We start from the raw sequence: 16,255 nt of genomic DNA on the forward strand, positions 1-16,255 counted from the left end.
AATGTTGCAAAAAATCTTTATTATTTAAGTACTGTTGAACATGTTAAAAAATCCCTCTTCTCGACGAGCCAGGTGTATAAAACTATGACATTTAAAAAAAACAACAACAGCAGACACTGTTCAGAGCAACACCTCTTCATAAAAATATGACTTTATAATCTCTGGAAGCTAGAACCGGGCCGCAGTGATCTACCGACTACAAAACACTACACGGAGCCACAACGCCAGCCTAAAATAAATAGAGGCAGTTTGATCTCATGGTGGCCGAAACATGGAAGCTGTTAGAGCGATAGCGGCGCGGTGACTACATGATTAAATATTTCATATCGCAGCTGGGTTTGTAACGGGCCGGTATGAAAAGCGTCCGGGCCGGTCGTAGTAAAAGGCCCGCGTGGTACGCGCCGAGCGTGTGAAGTCACACCGTCTATTTCAGAACCAGCAACAGTTCATTTAAAACACGGCAGAGCTCCCGAGCCGCGGCCGGACAATCGAATTGATTACTTCAATTATGGCGAACGGCAACAGATGCTGGTTCTGACACGGAGGCGCCAGGCTTCACTCCATCGTTTGGGCCGCGACTCAAGAGGGCTGGTCTCTTGAGTCGCGGGGATCCAATTACAATGTATTTGTGAAGATCACTTGTAAACAGCCGGGGCATGTGTGGACGGGGTGAGAGACATGGTTCATGAAACAATCGAGAGCCGCGTGATGATCGAGGGGTTATCAAAGGTCTGCTGGAGGGGAAGAAGAAGAGAAAGTCCCGTCTCAGTAATTCTTTGCCTCTGTGATTGGCACCAAAAGGGGAGGGGCTTCTTTGTCAGCTTCTGTTGGAGTCCCAAGCTGTAGGTCACGGGGTCGGGGGGGTTCAGACGTACTCTTTAGTGCTGCTCGGCGGGCCGGAGCGGGAGCCGGCCATGGACGGGTACTTGGACACGTGTTTCTTTCGGGGACAGGAAGCGGCCAACATGGCTCCGCCCAGGACGTCGAGCAGGGAGCCGCCCCAGGCGATGAAGATGGCGGCGCCGAACTCAAACCTGGGCGACACGACATCGGAGCGGGGAGACTTTTAAAAATGACACATTTGGAGATCCATTCACCGGCAATTGAACTTCTGGGGGAATTTGATTTCTCAATTTTTGGAAAAAAATATCTACCTTATCACAAAAGTACAAACGTGTTGAATTATGGGATAGCGGTAAACCTCAAATGCCTTGTCAGAGTAGCACGAGTGGAGTGAGAGTCGTGTCCACTACAGGAATATTTATCTTCAGTTTCATAACATCAGATGAGATTAGCCTCAAGTCGGATGCAAGTAGGTCCAGGATGTGTTTTATTACTCATGAAGTAAACAAGAGTGTGTATTTTCTTTGATTAAAAGTGACACTTTACGCAGCAATACAACAATGTTCAATGTATTCATTTCAAATTAAAGTTCTAAATTACAGTGTTATTGTCCAAAAAAGTACTTAAGAAGTACTCAAATTTGCAAAACTACAGTGGAACCACATTCTGCTATAAATGCACTCTTTGTACAAAATAAGATGTTAATGACGTATTTATTATTCATGAGCTTTTGAGTGCCGGCAGGTGTAACGCATGCATTCACTCTTCATGCTAAGCTAAGCTAAGCTAACTGTCTCCTAGCTGCAGCTTCATAATGAACCGATATGAGAGTTGATCGTCTCCTTCTTACTCTTGGCGGGACAGCGAAAAAGCAATTATGCCAAGATGACACACTACTAGTGTGTGTGTGTGTGTGTGTGTGTGTGTGTGTGTGTGTGTGTGTACTTACTTGGTGTTGACTGGAGTGTAGGGATTATAGAAAGCCCGGATCACGTTGTGGGCGAACCAGGAGCACGCTACGATGGCACACAGCCCTGAGAGCACAGGGACCCACAACAAAGATCCATCAGCACATCATCACAACCTGGGAGGGTGAAAAGCTGAGCCGCACAGCAGGACACTGTTGGTCCCGACCCTTTTATTGTGTATATTCACATTTCAGGGGAGCGATTCTTGGGATGGCTATGCTGGTGCGTCGACCCTGTTGGTCCACACCGAAGCATCACGACACAGAGAGGACATATCACCAGACAACATGGCTCGTCCAGTGTGTATAATATGCAGTACAATGACAGACATTTAAACGTTGCTATGATGTACATTGTTATGCTTTCCTGTTTAACGCCCCTGGTTCTCTGAATGCTTTAATGAAACCCGTGCGATGCCTCCGGTGGATCGACACCTCCGTGTCGCTTTTCCCTTCTCGTCTGTTCGCCCCTCACCTCCCACCAGCAGGATGATGCCTCCGGTCATGGCGATGCGGGACTTGCGCAGCTTCTCGTTGCCTCCGCAGGTGGTGCACTTCATGCCCATGCAGGCCACGCCCAGACCCGCCACGGACACGATGATGCCCACTATCATCAGGGCACGAGTGGCCTGGAGTGAACCTGGCGGCCGGAGAGAAGAGGGAAGTTATTAGAGAGGCAGCACGGGGGAAACGTGTGTTGGTGTCCGTGCGGGGAGGCGGCAAACAGACGGCCTTTTGTCTGCTGGAATGTGGGAGCTTTAAAACAACAACAACAACAACAACAACAGAGCATATAGAGCGAGCTCTCTGCAGCACAACGAGGAGGGGAGACTAATAAAGCGGCCCTATCGGAGAGGCTTTATGCGTGTGTCCAGAGGTTGTGAATTACACTCACATTGGCCTGTCAGGACATTTGAATGTGAGCTTTTCCTGGAAGAGAAACCATGGGAGACACACACACAGACACACAAACAGACTGAACAACCTCCTCTCACACGCTCTGTTTCACTGTGGAGGATCCTCATCTGTCAGCCCCCCCCTCACCCTATAAACCTATCACAGGGTGAGTCCCCCCCCTTTGTCTCTCCCCTTCTGTCCACCTAGAACCAGTCTGTGCCAGTCTGGGCCATCCCTGCCCTGCCCAACAAACAACCCTGGAACACTAGAGAGAGAGAGAGAGAGAGAGAGAAAGAGAGAGAGAGAGAGAGAGGGTTTAACTCTATGAAACGCTGCAACATCGGGGAACAATGGATGATACAGTAAATGCAGACGGAGAGCAGGATGCACAGTGTCCTCGCTCAGAGTCATGTCACGCTGCTCTCAGCCGTCGATCACCGCGGAGAAACACGGCGATAAAAAAACACCGTCTGCATGAAACTTCGCGGCGGCGTCGAGGCCGCTGACGCTTTCACAACATGAACATTAAGACACGTTGACATGTGTGAAGCTACAGTTACGAGCAGCTGTACTGTAGCGGCATTGTTTCAGCCCATCCTGCATCCACAGGTACTCCGGCCCCCTCGAGGGGCCCCCGTGGGGCCCCGCTAACATGCTAACATGCTAACGTGTCCGTGGTTACATGGTAAAACAGAGCCCTCGTTGTTTCAACTGCTTCTTTTCTTTCGTGATGTTCTGAAGTAAAACTCCTTTAAAAACTAATGTGCTCGTGGTCACAGACTAATGGACGGAGCACCTTTTGGGGCCCCGAATAGTCTGAGGGCCACGTCTAGTAATCCAGCTCAGCATTGAGACCCCATGCTTATAGATATGGTTAATGTCATAAGCACATGTTGCAGAGTTACGCCTGCTCTATTCAAAGTAGTGTCCTCATCACATCTGCAAAAAAGATTTAAAAAAAAGACATTTGAAATTATTATCAAACTTCTTCTCTCTCCTTGCATCAGCCACACAGCTGCCAGTGGACAGTGGAAGCTGCCCGTCACGCGACGAGCAGGTAGATCCCCGAGGTGACGTCACCGCGGCTCACCCAGGTGCGGTCTCCAGGTGCATGGAGACGCGCCACCGGGCCGAGCGGCACCGTACTCACTGTCGAGCTGCAGGATGGAGTCGTAGATCTTGCACTGCAGCTGCCCGGTGCTCTGGAAGGCGCAGGACATCCACAGCCCCTGGTACATGGCCACGGCCGTGATGATGTTGTCCCCGATGTACGCGGACATCTTCCACTGCGGCAAGATGGTCCCGATGATCAGTCCCACGATGCCAATTAACGACAGGAAAAAGCCCAGCAGCTGAATACCGGAGTTCGCCATCGTTCCTCAAGAGAGCTCTCCTTTCCTAAATGCACTGGTGTGCTCCTGAACGCCTCTCCTGGAGCTGCGATGCGTAAAAGCTCCAGAAAATGCGTCACTCGTGGTGTCCGCGCTGCGCTGCGCTGTGTGCCGGGGTCTGCAGTCCGGGTTGTGGGTGATGGGTGTGAAGTGGGTGTGGAGTTATCATGCCTGCTGATGCATGGAGAGGCTCTGTGGTCGCTGCTGGGAAATGTTCCCTCCGCTTCCAGCAAAGCAACAGGTTGTCTGCGCGCTCAGCACGCGCGCTTTATCACGTCTCCAGGCTGCTCAGCCGTGGCAGAGCTCTGATGTGACTTCTTTATGAGAAACATCTTGAAGTCTGTTACTGCAACTGCGAATCTCTGAGCATTTAAAATATGTTAAACCATTGAAAACATGGAGTCTGGATATTCCCCCAAATATAAACATCATGGCTATTAATGGAGGGAAGAACAGAATGAATATAAGTACAATTTCAGGAAGTTATACAACTATTAAAGATGGACATTAATTATGGTTCAAGAGGTTTTAAGTGTTTTTTTCTTCTTATGGGACTCCCAAAAAAGAAATACGACTCTTCTTTAGTTTTGTTACTTCAGAAATTGTGTTTAAATTTAAAAAAAAAAACATATTTAAAATGAGCATATACTTTAAAATATATATTTAATACCTTTGCAATAATACAAGTGTAAGTTCTTAAAGTAAACTGTTTTCTCATATTAAGTCAGACACTGATGTCACAGCACTGTTAGGTTGTTTTTTCAACCCACAATGCTTTGCAGTGGTTAAGGGGTACATCACAGGAACGAGGTTGAGACCCTGCAGCAGACAGACGCTGTTGATGCTGTAACTCAGCTCCCTGTCGCGGCACAAAGTACTCAACTCTTCGGCTCTGAGCGGATTCATGGCTCCCTGCGGTGAGTCCTGTGGTCACGAGGTAAACTACAAGAAACCAAAGAGGAAACGTGTCGAGAACGCTGCAGTCGATACAGGATGTGCAGCTGTGGGACGTACAAACCTCCTGAAACCCTTTGGTGGTGTTTGGATGTGCAGCTGGTGCTCTGCTGGGTTTCCATGACGGACTCCTCACCGCCACGCAGGTCCACATCTGGGCCCGGAGTCCAGTCCAGCCGGGACTCACCTTCACATCACTCCATCGGAGATGAAGGCCTCTCCATTGAACAGGTGGTTTCTGACGTGAGTGCTACACGGCACCATGGACTTTATTTAAGCAATAAGGGACGAGAGGCAGCGCTGTATCGTCAATAATGAACAGTAATAATGAATGAACATTATTTAACTGTTCATTATTGACGATACAGCGCTGCCTCTCGGCCCTTATTGCTTAAGCATAACATAGTTTGACCTCCTCACATCTGAGTAAAACCCCCTGTGTTAACCTCAATCCACAGTGTATTGAATAAAGTGTGTTTTTTCCACATTATTTTCAGTTCACATGTTCACGTTTACAACACAGTGGAAGATCTAAAACACAGAAAATGGAAACGCACTCCATCAACACACATTAGCACAAATGCATTGTGCTTTTTGTTGCACGAAATCCCAAATAGTTTGTTTTATTGAAGCCCGTGCTTCATGTGCATTTCACACCTCTTGTCACTGACTGCATGTTCACTCCATCAGCCCCTTCCTGCAGTGAATGGGCAAAAACCAGGAGACAATAGCGCACATTGTCCCTCCCAGAGGTCGGGTGTGTGACTTCACACTGCGGCTCAACAATAGGCCGCCAGCGATGGAAGAGGAAGTAATAACCCGTAAGCCTGGTGGAGTTACCCCACTGCAGGTTAATGAGCTCACCTCCTGGCTCTCCAGCTCAGTAGGTAATGAGGCTTTAGCCTCACTAGGCTGTTACCCCTCTCTTCCTCCTCCACTTCTCTCACTTTCTCACATTCTTGGCCTCCCCTCTCCACCTCCACCCGCCTCCACCCGCCTCCCCTCACTATAACTCTTTCCCCCTCTACTGTATCCCGGCATTAGCTGTTGAGGCCCACAAATGCCCCTTTGTTGCTCGGGGAGGTCAACGACCCCACGGCTGGAGGAATCTGCTTCACTTTGAAACAGAGGTAGAGGAGGAGGATGAAGAGGAGGAAGAGGAGGACGGCGATGGCGTGAAGAAGGAAAGACTTGTCGGGATCAAGGTGAGATGTGGGAAGATGGGAAGGAAAGGTGATGAGGAGAAGACGTGTGAAAAAAGAGGCGCTGGGTGAAGAGGAAGATGAGTAGGAAGAAGATCAAGGGGCAGCGCTGTTGCCACAGGTAACCTGATTTATCTGATGCCTTTCCACCCAGATCCTGGATTGTAAAGGACACAAAAAAGAACATTGCCCCCCCTCCACCCGCTCCCTTTCACTACTTTACAGCGTAAACACACATTCATCTCGCTGCTTCAGCCGTTGCTTCACACTCAATAGAGCCGGTAAAGGAAAAGCAGCTAAATCAGCCCAGAGGAGCGCTGACAGCATTCCCTCCCTCCCCGTTCCCGAGGCCTGAAGCGAGCGAGCGGAGTGCAAACCCCATGGTTGAAGTCCTTTAAGTGCCCTTGGAAGCCACTGAGGCGTTGGCAATAAAACACGCCGCATGGCCGCCGGCTCCGCCCCCTGAAGAGCCCTCGCTGCACAAACCAGGGGCACGGCGCCCCTCGCTCCACGCCGCCGGGCTTCCCCCCCGCGGCGTCTCCTTACGCAACAAGACTTGGCTTTTGTGTCGTTGGTCTTGTGGACGCACTAGAAGTTGGCGAGAGCGCCGTGCAGAGTGGAAATGTGTGAAGAGAGTCGCACACAATGAGTACAATCAGACTCTGTGCCGCGACGCTGCGCCTCAGTGAGCAGGGGGATGGCTACAGTGTGACTGAGGAATGCTTTCTGTTGTGAACCTCCAGCGAGCACACACACACACACACACACACACACACACACACACACACACACACACACACACACACACACACACAGGCCAGTTGGTGGCGCTGATGAGCCGTGACGACGTCGAGGTGAAAGAGGATGAAGACTTTTACAACTGTAAGGCCACACCCCCAGAAAACAGATCATAATCAATCAAGCACATTTTTGATTGTTATAATGTTTAACTTATGGTTATTATTATAACCAATGATGATAAATGTCAGAGAGGTTGTGTAGACGTCACAACTTATATTGCAGTTGGTTCATCCTCATGGGCCTTAATGCTGCCACCTCCTGTAATGCATTCATAAGTATTTTATGTATTTATGTTACACATTCTGCTGTCCTATTGGCTAGAAATACATATTGTTTGCTCAATAAGTTTCACTTGACAAATACTCAGTACTTTTCCATGTGTTATTTCACAATGAGGTTATTTATGTCTCAACATAACGTGATTTAATCAGTCAGGGCGTTCAGAAAAGTAAGTAAAACAGTAACGAGGCAAAGAAGGAAAGAAATCCAGATTATTTCCTAATCCTGTGAGTATTATATGAACTAAACTCACCTCTAGTTCCTGAAGTCTAGTCCTGTTCTCAGAACGCTTTCAAACCCTTTCATATATATATATATATATATATATATATATATATATATATATATATATATATATATATATATATATATATATATATATATAAACCATCTCTGAATTATATATTTATTGCAGTGCATGCCCACGTGCTCAAGCTCTGTTTTAACTGATCTGACTTCTGTATTCTATAACGTTTCCCTTAACGTCCGTATCCGCTGCCTCCTTCCTTCTGCCTCCTTCCTCCTGCCTCCTTCCTCCTGCCTCCTTCCTCCTGCCTCCTTCCTCCTGCCTCCTTCCTCCTGCCTCCTTCCTTCTGCCTCCTTCCTCCTGCCTCCTTCCTCCTGCCTCTTCCTCCTGCCTCTTCCTCCTGCGTCCTTCCTCCTGCCTCCTTCCTTCTGCCTCCTTCCTCCTGCCTCCTTCCTCCTGCCTCCTTCCTTCTGCCTCCTTCCTTCTGCCTCCTTCCTCCTGCCTCTTCCTCCTGCCTCTTCCTCCTGCCTCCTTCCTTCTGCCTCCTTCCTCCTGCCTCCTGCCTTACGTCTTCCTCCTGCCTCCTTCCTTCTGCTTCCTTCCTCCTTCCGCCTGCCTCCGACGTCTTCCTCCTTCCTCCTTCCTCCTCCCTCCTGCCTCCTACCTCTTCCTCCTTCCTCCTGCCTCTTCCTCCTCCCTCCTGCCTCCTGCCTCCTACCTCTTCCTCCTTCCTCCTGCCTCTTTCACATTCCTCCAGCCTCTTCCTCCTTCCTTCTGCCTCCTTCCTCCAGCCTCCTTCCTCCTTCCTCCTGCCTCGTCATCCTGCCTCCTTCCTCCTAATTCTTCCTCCTGCCGCATACCTCTTCCTCCTACCTCTTCCTCCTGCCTCCTTTCTCCTGCCTCCTTCCTTCTTCCTCCTTCCTCCTGCCTCCTTCCTTCTGTTTCCTTCCTCCTTCCTCCTTTCTCCTGCCTCCTTCCTGCTACCTCCTTCCTCCTGCCTCCTTCCTCCTGCCTCCTTCCTCCTGCCTCCTTCCTTCTGCCTCCTTCCTGCTACCTCCTTCCTCCTGCCTCCTTCCTTCAGCCTCCTTCCTGCTACCTCCTTCCTCCTGCCTCCTTCCTTCTGCCTCCTTCCTCCTGCCTCCTTCCTTCTGCCTCCTTCCTGCTACCTCCTTCCTCCTGCCTCCTTCCTTCAGCCTCCTTCCTGCTACCTCCTTCCTCCTGCCTCCTTCCTTCTGCCTCCTTCCTCCTTCCTCCTGCCTCCTTCCTTCTGCCTCCTTCCTCCTTCCTCCTCCCTCCTTCCTCCTTCCTCCTTCCTCCTTCCTCCTTCCTCCTTCCTTCTGCCTCCTTCCTCCTTCCTCCTCCCTCCTTCCTCCTTCCTCCTTCCTCCTTCCTCCTTCCTCCTGCCTCCTTCCTTCTGCCTCCTTCCTCCTTCCTCCTCCCTCCTTCCTCCTTCCTCCTTCCTCTTTCCTCCTTCCTTCTTCCTCCTTCCTCCTGCCTCCTTCCTCCTTCCTCCTTCCTCCTGCCTCCTTCCTTCTGCCTCCTTCCTCCTTCCTCCTCCCTCTTTCCTCCTTCCTCTTTCCTCCTTCCTCCTGCCAGCTCTACATTACAGCTGTTCGTAGTCGTGACTCTGGCTTCTCACCGTGAGCGACTTCAATCATGTGCTTGTCACACTTTAAGAGCCTTCTTCTCCAAAAGCTTTTGCTCGTTCGTGACCTTTGACGGCCACACGGGCAGCGACCCAACAACCCTCCTTTACTCTCCCTCTAACCTAAAGAGCACGCTGAGGATTCCTCTGCTGCTGCTGCTGAATCTGAGCAAAGGTTTGAACGCCGTTCGGGTCGAGTTTTGGACGGATTCAGAGGCCGTGATGCTGACCACCTGTCCTGTATCATGGAGATCTGTGCTGTGGACTAAGGGAAGCCATCTTTGACACAAAGATGTGAGAAGTTTGTGCACTTTGAGGTGTTTTCTGACCGACTACGCGGACAGGCCGAGTGTGTCTGTTGTGGAAGGACCTGCGATGAAAGTCAAATGTTTTACAGTGCTTACATTTCATCGCTTTATTCCTGTCAGGTTCCAACTCTCTGTGCAAAACAGAGCTGTCAGTGGAGGTGTGATGAGTGATCACAGAAGGACCTCGGTTCTTCTTTTTGTGACCAACAGGAAGCCAAAGAGTTCAAGTCGCTCACAGTTTGTGATCCTACATAATGATGTGACTTGTGTTTGAGGGATAAGCACCCCAATAACAAGTCTCCCACTTACACATCTCAGCTTTCACCGGCGTCCTCGTCTTCTGAGCGGCCGTGATGTTGCTGCCCTCTGCTGGCACGACACGACACTCAGTGCACACAGTACAGACGGCACAACCGGATTAAGAGAAATATGTATTTCAAGCGAACAAAGATCACATGATTGAGACAAACACAACACAAAAGCATTGCTACCACATCTACCTTCTATACGTCTAACATGGACTCTGCCTCCATGCCGGCTGCGTGCTTCTACTTTCTGGACATTTCAGCGGCTCGCCACAGAAACATGGAATAGGTTATTTTCATGGAAAGTCAGTGAGAAGGAGCGTCGAGCGAGCGGTGCGTCGAGCGTCCTCTAGGGGAAGGGGTTGTCGGGCGTGTAGTTGAAGCTGGCGTCCAGGAACATGGCCAGGGTGCCCAGGGTGGTGATGATGACGAACAGCCACAGGAAGAGGCGGTCCACCACGAGGGCGATGAACTGCCAGTCCCCTGTGATCTGTAGGACACACACACACACACACTTCCTGTAAGCGGCGAGTCAGCAGCATGCGTACGGCACGTGGACATGTCGGGGCATGTCTGGAACGCTCCGCAGACGGACGGACGGACGTCAGCAGCACATTTTGCTCTCACCGAGTCGTCCGTGTCCTGCTTCTTCAGCTGCTCCGCCATGTACGTCACGGCGGCGATGGCCGACTTCAGGTTGGGAGGGAGGATGAGGCAGAAGCTGTCGGCGTCCGGCAGCCGCTGGAGATGCACCGCGCTCTCGCACCTTTCAACACACAAGTGAGGAAGGAGAGGAAAGTCTTTCAAAGCTCCAGCCAAGTTTCCAAAATAATAAATGTATGCAGCTGCTCCGGGAGCTGGCGCTTCAACACGTCACCGTCACAAACATCTAGAGGCTGTGAACTATGAAGCTAATATAGCTAACAGCAGTGAGCGACAGCAGCAGCACTGAGCGACAGCAGCAGCATTATCGGAGGCGTTTAAAGAATCTGTCAGTCTCTGTTCAGCAACCAGATGTTCAGGTGGAAATCCAGAACACACAGAATGTGTGTGTGGCCTTCAAGACCTTTGCTCTTTGTGTATTTATGCATACTTGACCCAGCAGCACACGGCGCTCTCAGAGGTCACCGCCGCTCGTGTCTGAGCGCAGTCACACGGGTTGAAGTGAACACTTAAACTGTGCGAAACCTGTTTGACACAGATTCCACTTCCTGCCGCCGCCCTGCGCTTCCCACGTGTTGTGTTTTGCGTTCCCTCAAGTGTTACTTCTCTTTCCCGTCTTTTTGTCTGTGCATATTTTCAAATTTGATTTGCAAGAAGTGCATGAACATATTCAGTCATCAACATTGCTCATGCAGCACACACAAGACTTTGCAACGCAGTGAAGAAGAGAGACAAGCTGACGCGCTGCACAAGGAATATCAGAACTCTACCAGATGTATTTGTCTGACTTGTATGTTTATGTTCACATCTTACACAGTTTTCTACAGTCTTACCAGACATTCAGTAAAAGCAGAATCTACTACATATCGCCTTTGAAGCCACGGTCAGTAACTCCACTAATTCTATCAAAATGAGTGCCTTAATTTCTTCGCTGAAGCGTTTACTTATTTGGTTGCATGTCCTGTGCTTCCTCACAGTTTTGCGTTATTCATTTTTACATCACTTTGCTTCACACGTTAACACAAACTCATTGGAGGCAGAAGTGTGTGTGTCTCCTCTTGAAGGACTCCGGCTCGACACCACGGTGAGGGGGGGGGGGGGGGGGGGGGCTGTTGGAATGGCACTTCAGTGCACGTCCACAGTCCGTAGTGCACGTGAGGTGTGCATGATGTCATAAATGTGCACGAGCGCCGTCAGCGGCGAGAGGGGGAGGGGCTTATCGGAGTCACGGGGAGACGGTGTGACAACACATGGACTCACGGGACAATAAAAATGACCGACCGATGGGCTCCTGCAGGAATGGTGTGTGTGTGTGTGTGTGTGTGTGTGTGTGTGTGTGTGTGTGTGTGTGCGTGTGTGTGTGTGTGTGTGTGTGTGTGTTTGTGTGTCCACGGCTCAGGGCAGAGCTATGCGGCGCTCTACATGCTGCATGCCATCCACATTCCACGGCTTGTATTCATTACTGCAGATACATGGAGCCCCTCTCACTCTCTCTCACACACACACACACACACACACACACAGTACTGCTGCTGCTTATGTGTATGAACATGCATGTGGGCACAGAGCAATAGATTGATTCATTGATTGACACAAACACAACGAGGGAACGATGGACATCGTCTCAATGCGCCCGATTAAAAATGCACTTATGAGCCGCCCTGCTCCTCACGAGGCCTCCGCCTCCTTTCGCATGGGATTACCCCCTAATGTCCAAACCAAACAGAGGCTTAGTGGCTGGCGACTGTGGACGCGGGTGCGGGGCTTAGCCGCGGGCTGAATATGATGCCTCTGGAACGGGATGAGAGATGCCCGGCGAAGCGCCTGCTTCAGGATGCCAGTGATCGGGTGGCGAGGCCGAGGGCCGACTGGCAGATTAGCCAGAGTCAGAGGGGACAGTGTAGTGAGCAACACATCATGGCAATCACATCACCAGGATGTGCTCGTCTAACACGGGAAAGTCAAAATGAGCTCATGTATTGAAGCTATTAATGATACTTGTTGTAACGTACAGTTGTTTGCAGATCTAGTCTTGCTGAGCTAACAGAGTCCGGCGTGATCAGTGCTGTATTTATCTGGCTTTCTTTAGATAACGAGCTGATGGACGGTGTAGTGACTCGCGCTCCGCTCAGCTCATTAAAGCCTTAATTAAAGGAACAGCGTGTAACATTTAATGGCATCTAGTGGCGTGTTGCAGATTGCAATCAGCTAAATAGCCTTCGGCTCGGCCCCGTTGTAATGGATGAGGCTGCGGACCGAGCCGATGGAAGGAGGTCTCGACCGTCGTTTGCATATTCATGCGTGTTGAGCGTATGTATTGATAAAGTTTGGGCTTTTTACTCGCGAGTGTTCGCGATTCTTAATGTTCAGCTGATTAAAATGTAGTTAGAGATATTGTTCTACGTTTCTGATCATTTATTTCCCTAAATATTACACACTGTCCTTTCAAGATGCGTTGTGTAAACGGTGGAAAACTAGGAACAGACAATGAAACAGCTGCTACAAAAACTCAAATTCGAACAGAAAATATGTATTTTGTAAAAACATCCTGCATACGCTGCTTCATTAACAGCTGATCTTGGAAAATAAAGTCAGAACAAAACACAACAAGAAGAAATTGCACCTAAAAAGGCCTCAAGAAAGACAAAGAAAGCCTCTTGAATCATCTTATGATGCAGCTAGCTAGCAGAGCTGCACAGCTGCACTTTGAGCTAAATGCTAAGTTCAGTACGCTAGCATGTTGACAATGACGACGCAAATGTGCTAACGTGCTAACACTGCCAACATACAACGTTGTGTAAATGGTGGAAAACTAAAAACAGACAATAAAACAGCACCCGCTACAGAAACTCAAATTCAAACAGCTGCACTTTGAGCTAAATGCTAACCTCAGTACACTAGCATGTTGACATTGTGCTAACGTGCTAGCTTCATCAATCGGATTGCTGAATCTTTTCTTTCCAAACCCCGAAATGTCAACCTCCACACTCACAGTCATTCAGTCACGGCAACGCAACGAATATTTGTTAAGATTGTTGTCGCAAAATTCTTTTCAAAATACGCTTTTCATTTAATAAATAAACTCGCAAACATCCTATACGTCTTGGACCAACGCTACAACTCAGAAATCAAGGCGTAGCAACACATGATAATAATAATTACAATAACATAAATAATTGTGAAGGACTAGTTCAGTCCATTTGGTGTCATGCAGCTGAACTACACCGTCAGGGCCTTTCATGTGGCTGCGTTCGCTACGTGATGCTAAAGGAAGTCAAGTCCTGTCGGCTGAGCCGCTGTGGCGACGGCTGCGTCTCTGCCAGGTCCAGCACGCTGTGTACTTTACTATAATAGCTCGCCTGGCATCACACACAACATTCACTCTTTGGCACACTCTGAAATGAAGATTCATGCCCGCGCTGGATTTTATTAACATTAATAGAAATGGCTTTCTGCTAGCGTAGCGCCTTAGCAGCGGGGAAAGGGGGGCTGAATCAGGATGAATGACTCTGATGGGTTTTATTTCAGGTGTAGTGGTGTTTAAGAGTCCTGACAGGTAAGAATAGAGGCACTATAACCTTTTTGGCAGTTAACGTCTCCCAATAACTCAACCCAGGAACTTGGCTTATCTTCGGAGCCTCATTCTCAATACTTTGTGCTTTATTAAAGAGATTTTATTTTTCTTTGCGCACACAAAAATAAATGTGACACATTTATTATCGTGCTTTTATGAAGGCTGAACAAAATGCTTTTTAAAAAAATGGCATCTCTGTTTTGTCCTTGTGGTCGCTGCAGTCTTTCTGCTGCTGCGACGCCTTCACACTTCAGGAGGTTCAATATGATCAGAACACCATTATTACAGCTTAAATCTACATCGAGGGCTGTAATCTAACTTGTAATCTGACTGTAATCTAATGTAATCGTTAAAAAACGTAAACAAAATGTATATCTGTAACAACAAAATCACTTTTAAAAGATATTTTGATCATAACTATGAACATCCAGCATGATATGAGCCAGATTCCCCAAAAAAGCCTCCTGGAGCGTCAATAAGACACCTTTATGGAAAGATTAGGACCTAAAGAATCAGAACCTGCAACAAAAATCACAATAAAACAAAGTCTTGTCCTGTTAGGAAGGAGTTTCAGTCAAAAAACTGTGTCCTTTAGTTCAAAAATTGAACAAAATCACGTATTTTATGCCAAAAGATTGTCTGAATGGGGCATGCTGGGTACGGTTTCCAAAAGGTTAAAGACACAACATTTATTTTGAAGTTTTCCAGAAGGTTTTGAAATCCTTTCACGAAACTAAATCAGTATTTAAAAATGGGTTATTTAGGCTAGACTGTTTGAAAGGATGTTGCGTCAGCTCAATAAAACACATCCAGGTCACAGCTTTTCCATTGTACCTTCCCCATTTGGGCCCAATGAGACACCATGACGGGTCAGACCGGTTCTGGTTGACCTACCGGCCCCTCCAGGGGATGACGAGGTCAGGGTTGATCTTTCGGAAGAAGTACTCTCCTCCAGGCTGCCGGCCGTTGAAGCCCTGGACGGGCGAGTCCTCGCTGGACTCCTCCTCCATCAGAGGCTCCTCTGGGTTCGGCCTCGCCATGCCGATGTACTTGGGCAGGAAGTGAATGAACACCTGTCCGTTTTGAAGTAAAAACACCTGATGAATCGAGGGATCCTCAGCGGCGAGCGCGCCATGAATTTATTCGACCTGGCCTCACCCTTCGGACCCAGCTCGGCATGATGTGCGTGCTGGGGGTCCGGTGGTGCAGGTTGAGGACGACGACGCTGAGGATGACGGAGAAGGTGACCAGGACCATGGTGAACATGACGTAGTTGACGATGATCGGGATGCCGAGGGACGTCTCGGGGACTCTGTCCGCCAGCAGGAGCATGAAAACAGTCAGAGCGATGAGGACGGAGATGGAGAGAGTCATCTTCTCTCCTGCGGACACAGAGAAGAAGCAGCACAGATTACTCTCATGCTAACTCTAAGACATGCTAACGAGACCTTTTGCTGCGGCAATTTAATCGGTTTTGAGTTTAAAAATGTCCGACAGAGGCTCGTTTGACCAAATTCAGCGATTATTCACCATCGATCCCGTTGCTTCCTGTTGGATCTGCACTTTGAGCTAAATGCTAACGTCAGTACGCTAGCATGTTGACAACGAGCAATCCAATGTGCTAACGTGCTAGCTTCAGACATTGGATTGCTGAAGCTTTTCTTTCCAAACCCCAAAATGTCAACCTCGAACAGTTAGAAGACCCCACACTCGCAGTCATTCAGTCACGGCAACACAACGAATATTTGTTAAGATTGTTGTCGCAAAATTCTTTTCAAAATACACTTTTCATTTAATAAATAAGCTCGCAAACATCCTATACGTCTTGGCCCAACGCTACAACTCAGAAATCAGGACTATAGTCCATTTGGTGTCATGCAGCTGAACTAAACCGATGGAGAGATGTTGGATCTATATTTCCCTGCGCTGTCAGTCACTCGAGAGCAAAGCAGATTCCTCGTTGAGGTCCCTTTCCTTCACGCTATAATACAGCAACACACTCCTCATGAAGCAGTCTGCACGAGACGCTCGCTTCCTGTCATGCCGTCAGACATCTACAGTCCACCTCGGCGCTGATGTGTCGTTACAGTATCGGGGCATGTCGGCTGTGCTGACCTGCTCCGGGGGGCAAGTAGAAGACAAATATAGCCAGCACGCTGGTGAGGATGCAGGGCACGAT

General features: G+C 48.9%; 2 protein-coding genes across 2 annotated transcripts in view; both read right to left on the reverse strand.

The window, feature by feature from the left end:
* On the reverse strand, positions 1 to 4,325 carry cldn7a (claudin 7a). Its single transcript, XM_068587787.1, has 4 exons — positions 3,858 to 4,325; positions 2,286 to 2,450; positions 1,793 to 1,877; positions 1 to 1,034 (listed from the first exon to the last, which is right to left on the reverse strand). Exons 1-4 carry the CDS (start codon positions 4,078 to 4,080, stop codon positions 866 to 868), a joined length of 642 nt encoding a protein of 213 aa, XP_068443888.1. The 5' UTR covers positions 4,081 to 4,325; the 3' UTR covers positions 1 to 865.
* Positions 4,326 to 10,100: 5,775 nt separating this feature from the next.
* Positions 10,101 to 16,255, reverse strand: part of chrnb1l (cholinergic receptor, nicotinic, beta 1 (muscle) like) — a 12,341-nt gene continuing 6,186 nt past the window's right edge. Inside the window, exons 7-11 of the mRNA XM_068588354.1 lie at positions 16,192 to 16,255; positions 15,235 to 15,458; positions 14,971 to 15,149; positions 10,467 to 10,605; positions 10,101 to 10,329 (exon numbers count right to left, since the gene is read on the reverse strand). The exon at positions 16,192 to 16,255 is cut by the window's right edge and continues 122 nt beyond it. Coding sequence (XP_068444455.1) covers positions 10,189 to 10,329; positions 10,467 to 10,605; positions 14,971 to 15,149; positions 15,235 to 15,458; positions 16,192 to 16,255 — 747 coding nt within the window. The 3' untranslated portion in view covers positions 10,101 to 10,188. The remainder of the gene's footprint in view (positions 10,330 to 10,466; positions 10,606 to 14,970; positions 15,150 to 15,234; positions 15,459 to 16,191) is intronic.

Source organism: Clinocottus analis, unplaced genomic scaffold (assembly GCF_023055335.1).
Source record: "Clinocottus analis isolate CAN_PGR_092001 unplaced genomic scaffold, fCliAna1.0.p SCAF_21, whole genome shotgun sequence".
Lineage (NCBI taxonomy): Eukaryota > Metazoa > Chordata > Actinopteri > Perciformes > Cottidae > Clinocottus > Clinocottus analis.

Coding starts and splice junctions, on each gene's coding strand:
- cldn7a (XM_068587787.1), bottom strand. CDS start 4,080: ATGGCGAACTCCGGTATTCAGCTGCTGGGCTTTTTCCTGTCGTTAATT. Junction 1,878..2,285: donor CATCATCCTGCTGGTGGGAG/GTGAGGGGCGAA, acceptor CTGTGCTCTCAG/GGCTGTGTGCCATCGTAGCG. Junction 1,035..1,792: donor TACACTCCAGTCAACACCAA/GTAAGTACACAC, acceptor CGTGTCGCCCAG/GTTTGAGTTCGGCGCCGCCA.